The sequence below is a fragment of the Micropterus salmoides genome, unplaced genomic scaffold (genome assembly GCF_014851395.1).
Source record: "Micropterus salmoides isolate LMB-PRFRI ecotype aquatic unplaced genomic scaffold, ASM1485139v1 Ms_hic_scaffold_19, whole genome shotgun sequence".
NCBI classification, from domain to species: Eukaryota; Metazoa; Chordata; class Actinopteri; order Centrarchiformes; family Centrarchidae; genus Micropterus; species Micropterus salmoides.
Genome location: NW_024041039.1, coordinates 11,515,438 through 11,529,916, shown reverse-complemented (window position 1 = coordinate 11,529,916; position 14,479 = coordinate 11,515,438). Strand labels below are relative to the sequence as shown.

The 14,479-nt window shown below is 41.7% G+C and overlaps 2 protein-coding genes across 3 annotated transcripts; one reads left to right on the top strand and one right to left on the bottom strand.

Moving 5' to 3' along the window:
- Nucleotides 1-87: 87 nt before the first annotated feature.
- Nucleotides 88-5,819, bottom strand: pccb (propionyl-CoA carboxylase subunit beta). The gene is made up of 15 exons (XM_038728580.1): nucleotides 5,544-5,819; nucleotides 4,564-4,683; nucleotides 4,374-4,442; nucleotides 4,208-4,264; nucleotides 3,923-4,036; nucleotides 3,544-3,654; nucleotides 3,201-3,309; nucleotides 2,770-2,890; nucleotides 2,587-2,668; nucleotides 2,369-2,492; nucleotides 2,055-2,162; nucleotides 1,539-1,639; nucleotides 1,305-1,403; nucleotides 1,120-1,219; nucleotides 88-992 (listed from the first exon to the last, which is right to left on the bottom strand). The coding sequence occupies exons 1-15, from the start codon at nucleotides 5,787-5,789 to the stop codon at nucleotides 871-873; spliced, it is 1,683 nt and encodes a 560-aa protein (XP_038584508.1). The 5' UTR covers nucleotides 5,790-5,819; the 3' UTR covers nucleotides 88-870.
- A 139-nt stretch (nucleotides 5,820-5,958) lies between these two features.
- msl2a (MSL complex subunit 2a) lies at nucleotides 5,959-14,168 on the top strand. 2 transcript variants are annotated; one of them, XM_038728578.1, is made up of 3 exons: nucleotides 5,959-6,112; nucleotides 10,352-11,754; nucleotides 12,222-14,168. In XM_038728578.1, exons 2-3 carry the CDS (start codon nucleotides 10,432-10,434, stop codon nucleotides 12,522-12,524), a joined length of 1,626 nt encoding a protein of 541 aa, XP_038584506.1. In that variant the 5' UTR covers nucleotides 5,959-6,112; nucleotides 10,352-10,431; the 3' UTR covers nucleotides 12,525-14,168. The 2 variants fall into 2 exon arrangements, with proteins under 2 accessions (XP_038584506.1, XP_038584505.1); XM_038728577.1 differs by lacking the exon at nucleotides 5,959-6,112 and adding an exon at nucleotides 7,966-9,003.
- The last annotated feature ends 311 nt before the right edge of the window (nucleotides 14,169-14,479 follow it).

The following is a 14,479-nucleotide window of genomic DNA, read 5'->3' as shown; positions in this document are numbered from 1 at the left end:
CTGATTTTATCCTTACAACAAGGGATTATAGCGACATATTGACTACAAAAACTATTGCATTGGTAAAAGTAAAGAAAACACACTTGGTAACTGTATTAAGTCCAATGATTTATTTTACAAATGGCAGGGCAGAGCCTGCCTCAGAGAAAAGGCACAGTTCCAGATTGTAAGGATGACTAAATGTAGGACATGAAACACGGAGTGCGTATGAAAGCGCAAACTACTGCTGTACACACCAGAAACCTAAAGAACTAAATACAGTACGTTGACAACTATGGAAACATTACATGACAACAGACAGCATGTTTGCATTTTCCACTACAACTATCTTGTTGACAATTGCTTGTGTTTTCTTAAATTGCATTCAGTCTGCCCTTTCAGATACAATTCTGTTTTCAGAACATCACATCAGACCAACAACAGTGACCAATATGGTCCCCACTGCCATGACGATTACCTTAAAATGTGTGACCAATGTATTATTCCATTCAGGTACTGTAGAATGTGTTAGAATTTTCCTATTAATAGCTTGCATATTAGTGATAAAAATGTAAAGATACACATGCTGATTTGGTTTACAGAGCACCAATAGTTCCCCCAAATCCAGTCACAGCTGGAGGCTGATGTTTTAAAATAGTTTATATATTAAATATAAATTTGGGACTGCTATTAAGCACTTACAAAATCAGGGCGTTCTTTACTTCTTTCAGCGGAGTGGTGAATGACAGTTAAATATGACAACAGAAGTGTGCTTGGCAGGCAAGTCGTCATCACATGGTACCACTGCAGTTTGAATGCAAAGACAATATGAAGAAAATCCCACAGTGCCTTTAAATAGTGTTAATGTAGTAACAGTTTGGGTGTGCTGCTTCACAGAGGAATGTTGGCGTGTTTCTTCCAGGGGTTGATCTGCTTCTTGCTGGCCAACACCTCTAGATCTCTGCAGATCTTCTTGCGAGTGCTCGACGGCTCTATGATGTCATCCACAAAACCTAAACCGAACATTTGGCCAGTCAGAAAGAGAAGTGTATAATGTATTATATACTGGTGCATGCAATTTAAGCATGTGAAAGGATGAGGGAGGATGATATTTTGGAGAGCTATAACGTGAGAAAGTACCTCTGACAGCAGCGGGGAAGGGGTTGGCGAATTTTTCCACGTATTCAGCCTCGGCCTCAGCCTGGTTCTCCTTTCCTCTGAAGATAATCTGAACAGCACCCTGAGAAAGAAAGAAAACAGAATATACCTACTGTCAAATCAAAAGTAAAGGAAAGCAGGAGACACAAAAATGAGTGTGATTGTACCTTGGCACCCATGACGGCAACCTCAGCTGAGGGCCAGGCGTAGTTCACATCTCCTCTCAAGTGTTTGGAGCTCATTACGTCATAGGCTCCTCCGTAAGCCTTGGATACACAGACACGTTGAGTCATATGTCTTATGTACATAGTGTAACAACATTTATTCTGACTCTCATTCTTTCACTTTGAGATTTTCTTTTCTCATTTTGTGTACACACACACACACACACACACACACACCTTTCTGGTGATAATGGTTATCTTCGGGACAGTGGCCTCTGCGAAGGCAAAAAGCAGTTTGGCTCCGTGTCTGATAATGCCTCCATACTCCTGAGCAGTACCTGTTGACGGCCATCACAAAAGTTGTAACGGGAGTGATGGTGGGCGCTGTCGGATGTGACAGTAGCTACATTTCAATGCAAGGAAAATGCCTGCTTACATATGAAGTAGCCCAGTTTTTGGCTCATGTGTATAGATCACAATATAGCAAGGTCAGGCAATAATTATGAGTATCCTAGTTAAGATACCTGGCTTACTACCATATCAAAATGTGTTACTGTAGTATGTATTTAATAGCTGGCAGACAAATTTCCTACTTTTTGTGCAAGCCAATCTGCGACCAAGAGTCAACCGGTAGACAAAAACATTCTGCTAAATGTATTATTCATGGCATCATAGGTCAGTACCCTAACCTGATTAAGATGTAAAATATAGAGTATTTCAAGTATTTATTTATTCCAGATTTTCAAAGAATACCTGGCAGGAAGCCCGGCACATCCACAAAGGTGATGATGGGAATATTGAAAGCATCACAGAAGCGTACAAAGCGGGCTCCCTTCACTGAGGAGTTGATGTCCAAACAACCTGATAAACGAGAACAGCATGATTAAAACACACCAAGTGTAAATTATAAATCAACTGACAATGCCTTTGTTCCCAACTTATTTTCTCCCTTTTTGGGACTTGCTTTGTTTGCGTATATAATTTTTAAAAAGGGACAATTATCTAATTCACACAACATCCCTTTTCATTGCTGCTCTTACTTTTGGCCCTTCAATTATTTTACTCACCAGAAGCCACTTTGGGCTGGTTACCCACGATGCCTACAGTGCGTCCGTTCATGCGAGCAAATCCAACCACAATGTTTTTGGCGTAGCTGGGCATGATCTCAAAGAAGTCCCTCTCATCCACTATCTGAACAGATGCATGAAGAAAGGAAACTTTTAGTTGTGGAAATGAGATGAGGTTCCACATATAAGAGTGGAAGGGTGTTTGTTAGTGCACATACTGTTTGAATGATGTCCAACATGTCATAGGCTTTAGTCGTCTCAAACGGGACGATGGTGTCCAATGAAGGTACCAGACGATCGCTAAAAAAGGAGTGCGATGTCAGGCATGAGTTAGATTAAAAACATGTCCCGATAAGAACTTAAGGTTGTTCTGTAAAATGGAGGTAAAGGTGATTGGTTACCTAGGGTCATGGCACTCCCTGATGGGGGCGGGATCCTGATTGCTCAGCGGCAGGAAGTTGAAGAATTCTCGCAGGTGGAGCAAGGCTTCGACGTCATTCTCAAATGCATGGTGAGCCACTCCTGGGTAGAAGACATGAGACACGTTTAAGACCTTAAAGACAATATTTTAACTCAAACAATCTCAGATGAGTTATTGCTCACTTTTATGTTGATGTGAACAGTAATCCTGGATCAGCTTTCATACACTCAAAAGCTGTTAGAAATATGGCCAATAGGACGTAAACCAAAGGCAGGATGCGGAGCCAGTGGCTACTACAGCTTAACATTTCACATGACAAAAGCACCATGAGATTGATTTTGGAAGGAAACTCAACTCAACAAAGCAAAACAAGAAAATCAGGAGCGATGTAGCTTTTACAAACTAACTGACCAGACACGGTGGTGTGCGTTTTGGCTCCACCGAGCTCCTCCTGAGTCACGTCTTCATTGGTGACAGACTTCACAACATCAGGTCCTGTGATGAACAGGTATGATGTGTCCTATACACACACACACACACACGTGCGCACAGCTGTGAGAATACAATCTTAGAAACGGGTATGCTTACTTAATTTGCAGAAAAGCTAAAATTAAAAGAATGCTGACACTTTACAAACACTGAAACATTTGATTTTGCATCACTGCTGTGGCTAAAAATGAAAGACAGTGTTGATTATAAGATGATTAGTTAATATAAAAAAATGGATTTTAGCTGTCTTTGTGCAGCTCTTTACCTTAACCATGAAGGTAAAATCTGTCAGGGCGGGCGAGTACACAGCTCCCCCTGCACATGGACCCATGATGAGGGATATCTGAGGGACAACTCCTGAAGCCAACACGTTCCTCTTGAAAAGGAGAATGTTTTGTTTTTACTTAACTTTACTTACTTACTTTACCTTATAGAGTCTAACAACCTTAAACCTCCACCCATATGTATTTCAAAATGTTAACATTGGGAATACGTTAAATGCACAAAAGTGTGTGGTGCTTATAGTGTCTGCTACTCAACCCAGAACGTATGTATTATTTTAAGTATAATGTACATGTATTGAGTATAATTAAGATTTCAATGAATGAGCAGGGTCGTACAAAGACTCTACAAAATAACCACACCAGAAATATATCTGCATATCCAGCCAGTGACTCCACTCCTTCCTGGATGCGAGCTCCTCCAGAGTCGTTCAACCCAATGACCGGGGCTCCAACTGTCATGGCCTGATCCATAATCTGAGCACAGAATATTTATATGTTGAACATTCAAATGAGTATTTGAACAGTCTGAGATCAAATAAGAAGAAGCATAAACAAAATTCAAGTACACCCACAGACATTAAGTCTCATTGTCAACAAGGACCTTTTACTGAGGGAAAAAGACTCTCAGTATCTCAGTTTTTTTACCTTACAGATCTTCTGTGCATGAGCTCCAGACAGACTGCCGCCAAACACTGTGAAGTCCTGAAAGAAAACAGAAAAGGGCAAGATGAAAAAAATATTATACAGGTGAAACCAAGCTGCTGTGTACTGCCACAATGTAGTATTGTTACAGTATAATTACACATTATACCTGACTGAATACATAAACCAGCCTGCCATTGATCCTGCCTCGGCCTGTCACAACGCTGTCACCCGGGAACTATGACAGAGAGAGAAAAATATCAAGACAATTAATATTTTAAACCCCAGAAGAAGAAACGTTTCCAGTGTATAAAGCATGATGTTGCTGAGTTGTGGCCTGTGTGCGCCCTCCCTGTTACCTTGTTTCTATCCTGCTCCATGTTGAAGTCAGAGCAGCGATGCTCAACGAACATGTCCGACTCCACAAAGGACTCGGGGTCCAGCAGGAGCTCCACTCGCTCCCTGGCTGTCAGCTTACCCTGCAATACATAACACTGAGTTACTACACATTTACTTGAATTGAAGAACACTACACTACAGTTGCTTGTTCCGACGACACAATACAAATTTGTCACTCATTAGAGATTTTGCCATACTCCTTTTAATGTGGAACCTATCCCTTTAATGTCTCTGGGTGTATTAGTCTATTGTGGCCAATGCTGTCTATTGTTCAGAAGGGCTGCTGTATGGCAATACTTAATTTTATATGAGTTTAGTACCTGGGTTTGTTAGGTATTTAATTTACATTCCAGTCTGTGTTTCCCCTAAATATTTTCTACAGAGGGTTTTGTTGATATCACCTACTTCTATAGGTTTACTGACCAAGTTACATCTATGGATTTCACTGAGCAAAACAGCATAACATCTGACCATCCCTCCAACTATTACATTAATTTGTGCAAACAAATCAGGACTGGTCATAACCAGAAAGAATTATTATTATAGTGAAATAGGTCACATGTCAAGTTGTCTGACTTTCGTCCTTCACATTGGGCTGTGGACACTGCAATTTTATCATTTTTATCAGAGTTAAAATCTGCCAAGTGGAACTTCTACATGAAGTTGTTAGAGGATTAATTCTTTGCTCAAGGGCACTGGGGATCAGCCAGGTGGATGTTCAACATAGGACATTCCTGAAAGTGCCACTGAGAGTTAGAAGTTAAAGACTCCAGCAGTAAGTTAACCGTTGACTTGGAGCCCATGCGCCACGCATTGCACACCTCAACTAACGTTACTCTAGCTGTCATGTATTTGAAGCTTTAAGTCATTTAAACGCACACATGCTAGCGTAAATGCAGGTGAACATAAAAGAAAGTAAGTCAATTTTAGCTGACTTTACCCTTTTGTGTTGTGCATCTATTCTCTTCTGACCTCCCCCGACTAGCGCCGCCTTCCGTTTCTTGTCAATCCTCTCCTTTACGGAGAGGTGGCTGACGGAATACCAGCGGCAGTCCCGTAGCAGGTTCGTCTGCGGCACTGCGGCAGCGACTGCGCCATGTTTTACTGGCGCTAAACTCCTGTAAGATATCCTCAACCCGTTTATTAGTCCGCAGCTGCTTCGAGCCACACTGAAAGCCGCCATCATTGCCCTGCGTGTTCTCTGGTGACAGCGGGCAGGAAATGAAAGACAGAATTTTGAGCCAATACCAAATGGGGGCGAGCTCTCATAACCAATAAGAAAGAAGGAAAACGAAGCTTGGTATAATGGGCGGGACCTCGAGGGGAACAAGTTTTCCTGTAGTTCGCCGAAGGCTGAAATATGAAAGTCAAGCTATTAGGATAAGTTTTCCCTGAATTTAGCGTTTCCGGTTGGCCTCTTTCTCAGTTAGGGGTCTCTATCACTAATATTCCCCGAAAATGCACGGGAATATAACAACTTGATCGACAGAGCCTGTTGGCGACCCGGAGGTAAGGACTGCCTGACAGTTTAAAATAGGGCAAAATAATGACCGTGCATAATGTATTGATTTTCACGACAAGCATTCAATTACTTACTGACCCTCTTTTATAAGAGTAATATGTTGACCTGTAGAACCCTATGTAATATGTGTTATAATTATGACTTAAACATATTTATCTGTATAAAGGCGAGGTTATAAGCAGACCAGATATTGCATAAGAAAATAGTCTGGGAAACAACTACATTTCTAGGATCACTGGAGTCCACGGGAAGTAGCCTACTGCCTCAACTGAATAGCACAATATACACATAGACATATAATACAAAAACGTTCTCAACTGTACCTGACTTAATTCTGCATTGAAGAACATAGTGTCATTCACAGGGTAGGAGGAGCAGTTTGTAATCTTTTAGTCATTTTAGAACATGTGAGTTTTTAGTCCTAAAAAAGTCATAATTTGAGCTTGAAGGTCTTGGCCTTGGAAAAAGTAGTTTGACAAAAATATCTTTACTCAAGGTCCACCGTACCTGAGATGCGGTAGGAAAAAATGGTAAGTGTACCTTTCACCATGCCTTCAATGGCTATTACTAATTGTAAACACTGCAGTAATAGAATAATAAAAAAAATTGTTGAGGAAAACGGAGTGAAAAAAGATTTTACTTAATTTTACTCATGCATATTTGTTGAAAAAAAAGATGATATCATAATTGTAACAAATTTGTTAGCTGGCCCACTGTTTGGCAAGTGTTTTCCATGTTCTGACCATAAAGACTAGTTTAAAACCACAATTAACCATTTGGTTTCTTCAGCTTTCAGTCAGGACAGGTCAAAAATCAGTCTTTAAACTTGAAAGAATTAATGATTTGACATTTATTGTGAGAATTAGCAATATGGAATTATATGATTATTTTTTATCATGATAACATTTTTGGCCATATTGCCCAGCCTAGGCCAAGTTACCCTAAAACTGTACAAATTAATACTGTACAAACTATTACTTTTATTGTGTCAGACACACATACCCATAGTTATTACACTGGACCTTATAGTGCAATACTTCACATTATGTGCAGTATTATCTGTTTTAATACTTAATGTGCAGTGTTTTCTGTTTTAATATTCATTGTGCAATATGCTTTGAGGATTTCTTTTAAGGATTTGTAATCCATTCCACATCAATCCTACCAGTACTTATTATTACTGGGCTACTACTATTTATTCACTACTTCTGTTCATCATTACATACTGTTAATAATGTAAATATTGTACATATCCACACTCTCCTTCATATTTTTTCTTTATATCTTATATTTATATACTTCTTTACTTATCAACTTTCTATTATTATTTCTATTCCTTTATGACTTGATGTGCAATGTTTGCAACTGTGTCACAACAATTTCCCCTCCTCGATCTATGCTCCAAGTTTTTCTAATTTCTGATTATTCCATGGTAATAAATGAATAGAACTGACACAGACAATTCAGTAAACAACAGAATAAAAATGGATGTAAGCCTATTCACTTTTGATATTTTCTATAATAATAGCAACCACACAGTCAGTGGCACCAACACTTGCAACCTGATATTCAGTGTTTGTTGTTAGTTGAGTTTCACCCACCAGCTGCGGTCTGGAACTGGTAAAAGCTGATGATATAGCTCGATGCTTCGATCCTAATTCAAGTCAGTCTAATTTCTTACACTCTTCTTTAAATAATTAAGTAATTACTACTTTTAATTGGCAAGTTGTTGTGTTGGTTATGGCAGCAAGTAAAGAAAGTGTGTGTGGTGTGTATTGTTCAGAGTAGAATGTGATCCCTTCGTACACTACAGTAACCAGGGTAACTAGGCGAAGTCTCGCGAGATGATCATGCCTGGGGAGAGGGGTTGATGCGAGGAAAAGTGGAAAATCGAATGATTGATGCATTTGTAAAACGAGTAGTTAGCTATGTTCCGGTCGATGCTCTCCAAGTATTATAGCAAAACGTATAAAAATCGCAGGATTTCAATTTACAGTTTTTATTTCCCTCCTACGCGTGAGGTATAAGGCGGCTCTAGAGGGGGGTAGTGATACGCTTGGATTTTCGCTAGCTAATTTGGCTAGCCATGCTAACGCTAACTGGTTAGCCTTGTTTACATCAAGTGCGCGCCTGGGGTCTGGTAGCTAATTGCTAACCAAACGAATGTGTGATCTTTTGAGGAACTCTTTGTTCAATTAGGCATCGACGAGGACACAGTGTTGAATAGCAAATGTGCGCTATGTCTAACTTCGACCATCTCTCGTGTAGAACGATTGGCTGATATCGTAAGCTAACTGTAGCTACATAATGCTAACCTTTTGATCATGGGTCGTTTGACCGTTTGATTCACTGTTAGCTGTGAGGTAGCGTTAGGGATAATGTAAGGAATTGTAACCTAAGGTCTAATTGGTCCGAATTAAGAGAAACTTTATTTGTGATATGAAAGCTCGTCGATGAATTGGAGCGACTACGAACCGGTGATGCTAACTATAGCTAGCCGAGCTAACGTTGTGCGCGTCTAGTGATAACCACTTCACCATGTTCGTTGTCTATTATTGTGTCTATTATTAATTCATATGTCTGCATTGACACGCTGGAGTGTCTGATTGTTGCTCTGCCAGGCCAGTTTATACTCCCTCCATCCACTCTGAGACTTGGCTATCTTGAGCTCCGTTGCAGAGAGTGGTTGGATTTTTTCCCGGGCCGTGTTTCCCCGAGGCTGCGGAGTACACCGCTATGAACCCCGTTAATGCAACCGCTCTGTACGTGTCCGCCAGCCGGGCCGTGCTGCAGTGTGACCCGCGGCAGCCTCACACCTTCGCAGAGATGTACAAGCTACTGCCTGTCTTCCGACAGTCCCTCGCATGCCTTGTCTGTGGTAAGCATCCTGAAAATATTTGTCGTATTGTTTCACTACATTGCAAGACTATCATCAGTACCACAAATGACTTTCACATTGATAAAAGTGAGTGATCATAACGTTAGTATTCATATTGACTGAAGTGTCCGTGGGCGTGCGTGTGCTCGCAGCAGTTGACACGATTTGTAGTGCTCACCGCCGTCGTCTCCATAGCAACCGAGGCAGAGCCCCAGTCATCTGTCCTCTTGTCAAGACAGATCACTCCTCTGTTGTTGTGTCTGCTGCAGAGCCATGTGTTTTCTATTCATGCTTTATTTGCCCACTCCGTTTGCTGGTACAGCTTGTATTTAGAGATGGATAATGTTGACAGAATGCCATGGTAGTATTTCTGACCTCTCTCGATTGTTCAGTGGTGTTTTTGGCATGATTTATTTGTGCTTTCATGCAATATTTACAGGTTGGGTGGTGTAAGCAGTAAAAGTCAGTAATGTGAACATAATGATTACACAGGTTGGAGTCTTTGTTTATGTTAATAAACTGGGACAGATATGTTTTTTAAAAGGTATGAGAAACACCAACATGAAATGTATAAATATGATCAGAATCCCAGATTGAACAAAGTATACGAAGAAGTCACTCTGGGAAATTGTCTTTTAATGTTCTACAGACCAAGTGGCTAATTGGGAAAATAATTAGCAGATTAATCAATTCTAATGGTAATTGGAGCTGTTTCTGTAGAGGCATGACAGTGAATGGACATGACTTTAAATGACTCTTGTGCAGCTAGTTGATAGTACTATCTTTGGTGTACATAAGTATGGAAGCCCTAAGCGGCCATCGATTCATATCTTTATTTAACTCTGTTTTCTCATGATAACGAGAATTTTTTCGAGATAAAAAAACAGTAGTTTAACACAGGGGTTGGCAAGAACGTTTCTTAATGGTAATTTCAAGGTGGATCTAGTGTCACTGATTAGCTCACCGAGTAGGGTACCTGACCTTTTAGTCTTAAGATTGTGAGTTCGATCCTCATGGAAGACCATTTAAAAAAAAAAAAATTCATTTTCATATTCCTCTTCAACAAAGTTGTTATGAAGATGACTGATTAACATGCTCACAATTAATCACGTGCTGGAGTGTGCGCATCCCAACGATTGGTCCACATTCGTCAACCTATGAACTTTCCATGTCCCCATCATTTCTCATTCAGGGGAATCCATTTAACTACACATTTCCGGACAGCTATTTCAGAACCTTTGAAACCTTTGATTCCCCTGAATCTCTTGATAACAACTTTGTTGTTCCGTACATAAGTGAAAAGTGGATTAACACATAGATTAACAACTCGCTCATGTTTTTGTCTCAGGTAAACTGCTCCAGGATCCCATTTCCCCAACACATCCAGAGTGTCAGCATTATGTCTGCTCGGGTTGTAAAGGCCAGAAGATGCAGATCAGGTCGTCATGCAGCCGCTGTAAGGACTATTCCTGTTTCCAGGAGAACAAACAGCTCTGTTTGCTGGTGCAATGCTACAGGAAGCTCTGCCTCTATGTAACTCATTCACCGTTGCTGCAGCCAATCAGCAGCCATGTAGGAGGGTCTCCAGAGGTTATGGCCTTGCTGGAGGAAGCGCTAATATCACACGAAGAGGAAATAGAGATAGAGGACCCAGGCCTAGCACAAGAAGATGTGAATCCCTCTGCCCCTGAGTCCCTTACCCCCACAGAGGCACCACCTGCTCCTGCAGAGCTGTCAGCTGTACCACAGAGCTCCTCCTCTGATCCTCCCTGTTCCAATGGACCACAGGAATGCAATGGAGAAGTGCTGGAGGACCTGGATCCCTCGTCTCCTGAGCTGGAAGTATGCGAGCTGGTAGAGGAGCAGCCACAGGCAGGCCTGTCTGTGTCCAATACTGGTTGTGGTGGTCTGGAACTGAGTCTGACCACTGGACCGTTAGCCCCAACTCCAGGCACTGTGTGCTCACTCAGGGATGGGGGATCTAGCAGCAGGGAGCTGGAGGAGGGGGAGGTGTTGCTTCTAAGTGTGGAGGAGGTGTTACAGACTTTGGATCCTCTTCAGCCCGGTCGAGATTCTCCTCATACACAGCCAGAAAGAACCCACACACACATAAGCACGGACAGAGCACATGCTCAAATGTACATACAGCTGGATGCAGCTCATAACTACACACAGACACGAACAGACAGGACTAGCACAGTGTCAAGCCATGGTGCTTACATACACACATCTTCCTATGATCCTCCTCCAAACTCCAAGCCCCCGCCAGTCCGCCTTAAACGTAAACGATCTCGTTCAGAGAGTGACAGGGAAAAGGTGAAACCCCTCCCTATCGCCTCCATCCTGCAGGGTTCCTCTTCACAGCTACACACTCCAAACCCCGCTCAGACATTGCATACGCAACCACCCACACCCCCCTTAACTGTACCAGCACACACATACTCATCCCTTCATAATGGGGCGCCTCCCAAAGCCAGTCGCCCTGTACTGAACCACAATAAGAGTGCCAGGAAGCATGTCGATCCGGGCCCTAAGAAGCCCCATGCAAAGGCCCGCACTGGTGGAGGCTCCAAGACCAAGGATGGCAAAGACCAACGGTTGATGTCAGGCTGCCTTGTGCCCCCAGCGCCTGTCAGGCCTCCATATAAGAAGCCAGTGGAGAAGAAAGGATGCAAGTGTGGCAGGGCCACCCAGAATCCTTCTGTGTTGACCTGCAGGGGGCAGCGCTGTCCTTGTTACTCAAACCGCAAGGTGAGACTATGGCCACTGCATATATGGAATGTTTACACTTCAGTAGTGTAATGGTATCTTGTGATTACGTGTTGTAACAATTTGTGGTGTAGTGTAAGTGTAACAATCGATTGTAAAACTATAATGCTATTTTATTTTATTTTATTATTTTTTTTAAATGGACCGCTGGGAAAATAGCTGTTGCTGAGACAACTAATGTGAATTGAAATGACCAAATTATAAAATTTAAGACCTGTCTTAAAGCTTCCATTTTAAGGTAAAGATGAAATCATTTTTAAACCACATTTTCAAAGAGAAGAACATTTGTCTAAACTGCACGTTTGAATGAATGCACTACCAGGATGTTCTTATTAATTAATTTCTCAAAATCAGTCTGAGGTTGGAGCAGAGATAATTTTGCAGTTTTTATATGACAGTGTGATGCAAATACACTAACGTTCCTCCTCTATTTTTGTCATGTTTCTCAGGCATGTCTGGATTGTATCTGTCGAGGTTGCCAGAACTCCTACATGGCCAACGGTGAGAAAAAGCTAGAGGCCTTCGCTGTGCCAGAGAAAGCCTTGGAGCAGACGCGGCTCACACTCGGCATCAACCTCACCAGCATCACAGCGGCTGCGGCACTCCGCAACCCGGCGACCACCAGCATCCGAGCGAACAGCCTCCTCAATGTTGCCACAGCAACGGGGGCCCCCGTGACCACGGCCTACCTGTCCCCCAGCCCCCCACAAGAGTCCAACTATGAGGACAGCCTGGAGCTGCTGATTGGATGAGAGGCTGGGACTCAAAAACAAAACAGACAGCTCGGTGCTGATTGAATGTGATGACTGATCATTGTGTCTCTCAGACAACCCCCCAAATATCTAAGGCAGCTATGGGTCTGTCCTGTCCTGTAACCTGCTCTTCTTCTGTGTTGGAAATGCTGAGTAGTAAGACTAGCATGGGTGTGCCAAAGTCTCCTGTATTGTGCCTGTGTGCTGGTGTGTATTGTTGCCTGCCTGTAGTTAAACACTTCTACTTGGTTCCAAGGCTGTTCTGTACTTCAGAGGTGCTTTTTGTTCATAGACCACAGACATACTGTAAGAGGCAACAGGAACCCATACCAGGTTTTGTGTTTGTTAGTGTGTGCACACAATTATAGATTGGAGTGTGTGCGTATGTGTGATTATTGGTGCATAACGATAACAAAAAACGGCATCATTATCTATCTATATCTCAAGTCACCTGTCAGCATATTCCATGTTTGAGTATTACTCCATGTATGTTTAAGAAATGCAATGCATCATTGGTATTAGGACGGCCCTTACTAATCCTTAACCCTGTATGTGTTCACTCCTTAATTGTGAATGAATCTTATGATTAATCTTTGGAGAAGTTCTGTCTCACACAAGACTGTATGCCTTTCTAGCTCGTTAACTCACTCAATCCAAGTACTGTCAACTAATAATGAATTTGTCTTAATGAACTTGACTGATGCAGGCATTGTACAGGCAGCAAGATAATGTCAAAGCACTTGGCTGGCTCCGCAGTTTGTATGTAAGTGTGAGTGTGTATGCGCCTGCTGAGATTTACTGTAATGTCAGTGGGGAGGCGTCTGGTGGTTTGTAAGCACTTAGGTTGATTGATTGGCCAAATTACAACTAAAACCATTCTTGGTTACCATAGCAATAGGAGCCCCCAACAAGGAGCCTCCCAGCTCTCGTGCACACACACAGTTGTTTACAGTGTTGCCATTTATATCAACTTTAACTGTCTTCTAATATTACACTGTTAGGTTTTGTTTATGGAATTGTACATGCCTTTGTGTGTGTGTGTGTGTTTAGATAAACTGAAGCCATAGGTTGTCATTAACAAGATAAAATATCCTTTATGTGTGCATTTTTTTCCCAACTGTTTTAGTGTCCTGACTGATTGGAGATCCACTCGGAGACTATTTTTGATACCAAATGTATGAGATTTGGTACCTCTGTCTTTTTGTGTGTTTTAGTTAAAGCACCTTGAAGCCCTCCTATAACTCGAGGCTGTGTTTTGTCTGTGTTTGTGTTTACTGTCTCAGCTGTAACTACAACATGTTTGTCAGTCCAGTCATGGTGACCAAAAAGAGACTGAAGGGGAGAGAGAGGACTCAGGCCGACCAAACAAACACCTTGGTTCTTCACTCATAAACCAGGAAGTAGCAGGTGGATTGCAGTATGATCGGAAAATCTGATCTATCTTCCTGCGTGTGTGTATGTTTCAAAATGTATTTCTTTTGGGCATTACTTGAACCCTGATTAGTTTTTGGTATTGTTTTTTTTTTTTTTTTTAATGTAAAAGCTCTTGTTTGAGGAGTGACTTATTATTGCTGAAACATTCACTGCCATAATATGGAAACATGTAATACAACATGAATTAAATCATAGTTTTTTACTTTTTCAGTTTTGTGTCTTTTTGTGTAGAAGGATATTTGACTCAGGTTTGCTTTGAAACTTGCTCCCAGATGGGTGCAGACGCATTAACCATAACTGTGAATACAGCAGTGGATGAAGATTTGTGTTTGAGGCTAATGGGCTTTTTTCCTCTTGCACAAGTTAGGAAGAATCTGGAAAATGGCGTCATAAAAATGTGATAATATTTATACCGTATTTCCCATCTAATGAGGTTTAAGAGTGAGAAACACCTGAGAAACAAATGATGGCCCAATACAGGGTGGTTCTTATGCCTCTCCTTCATTACCACGTGTTATACT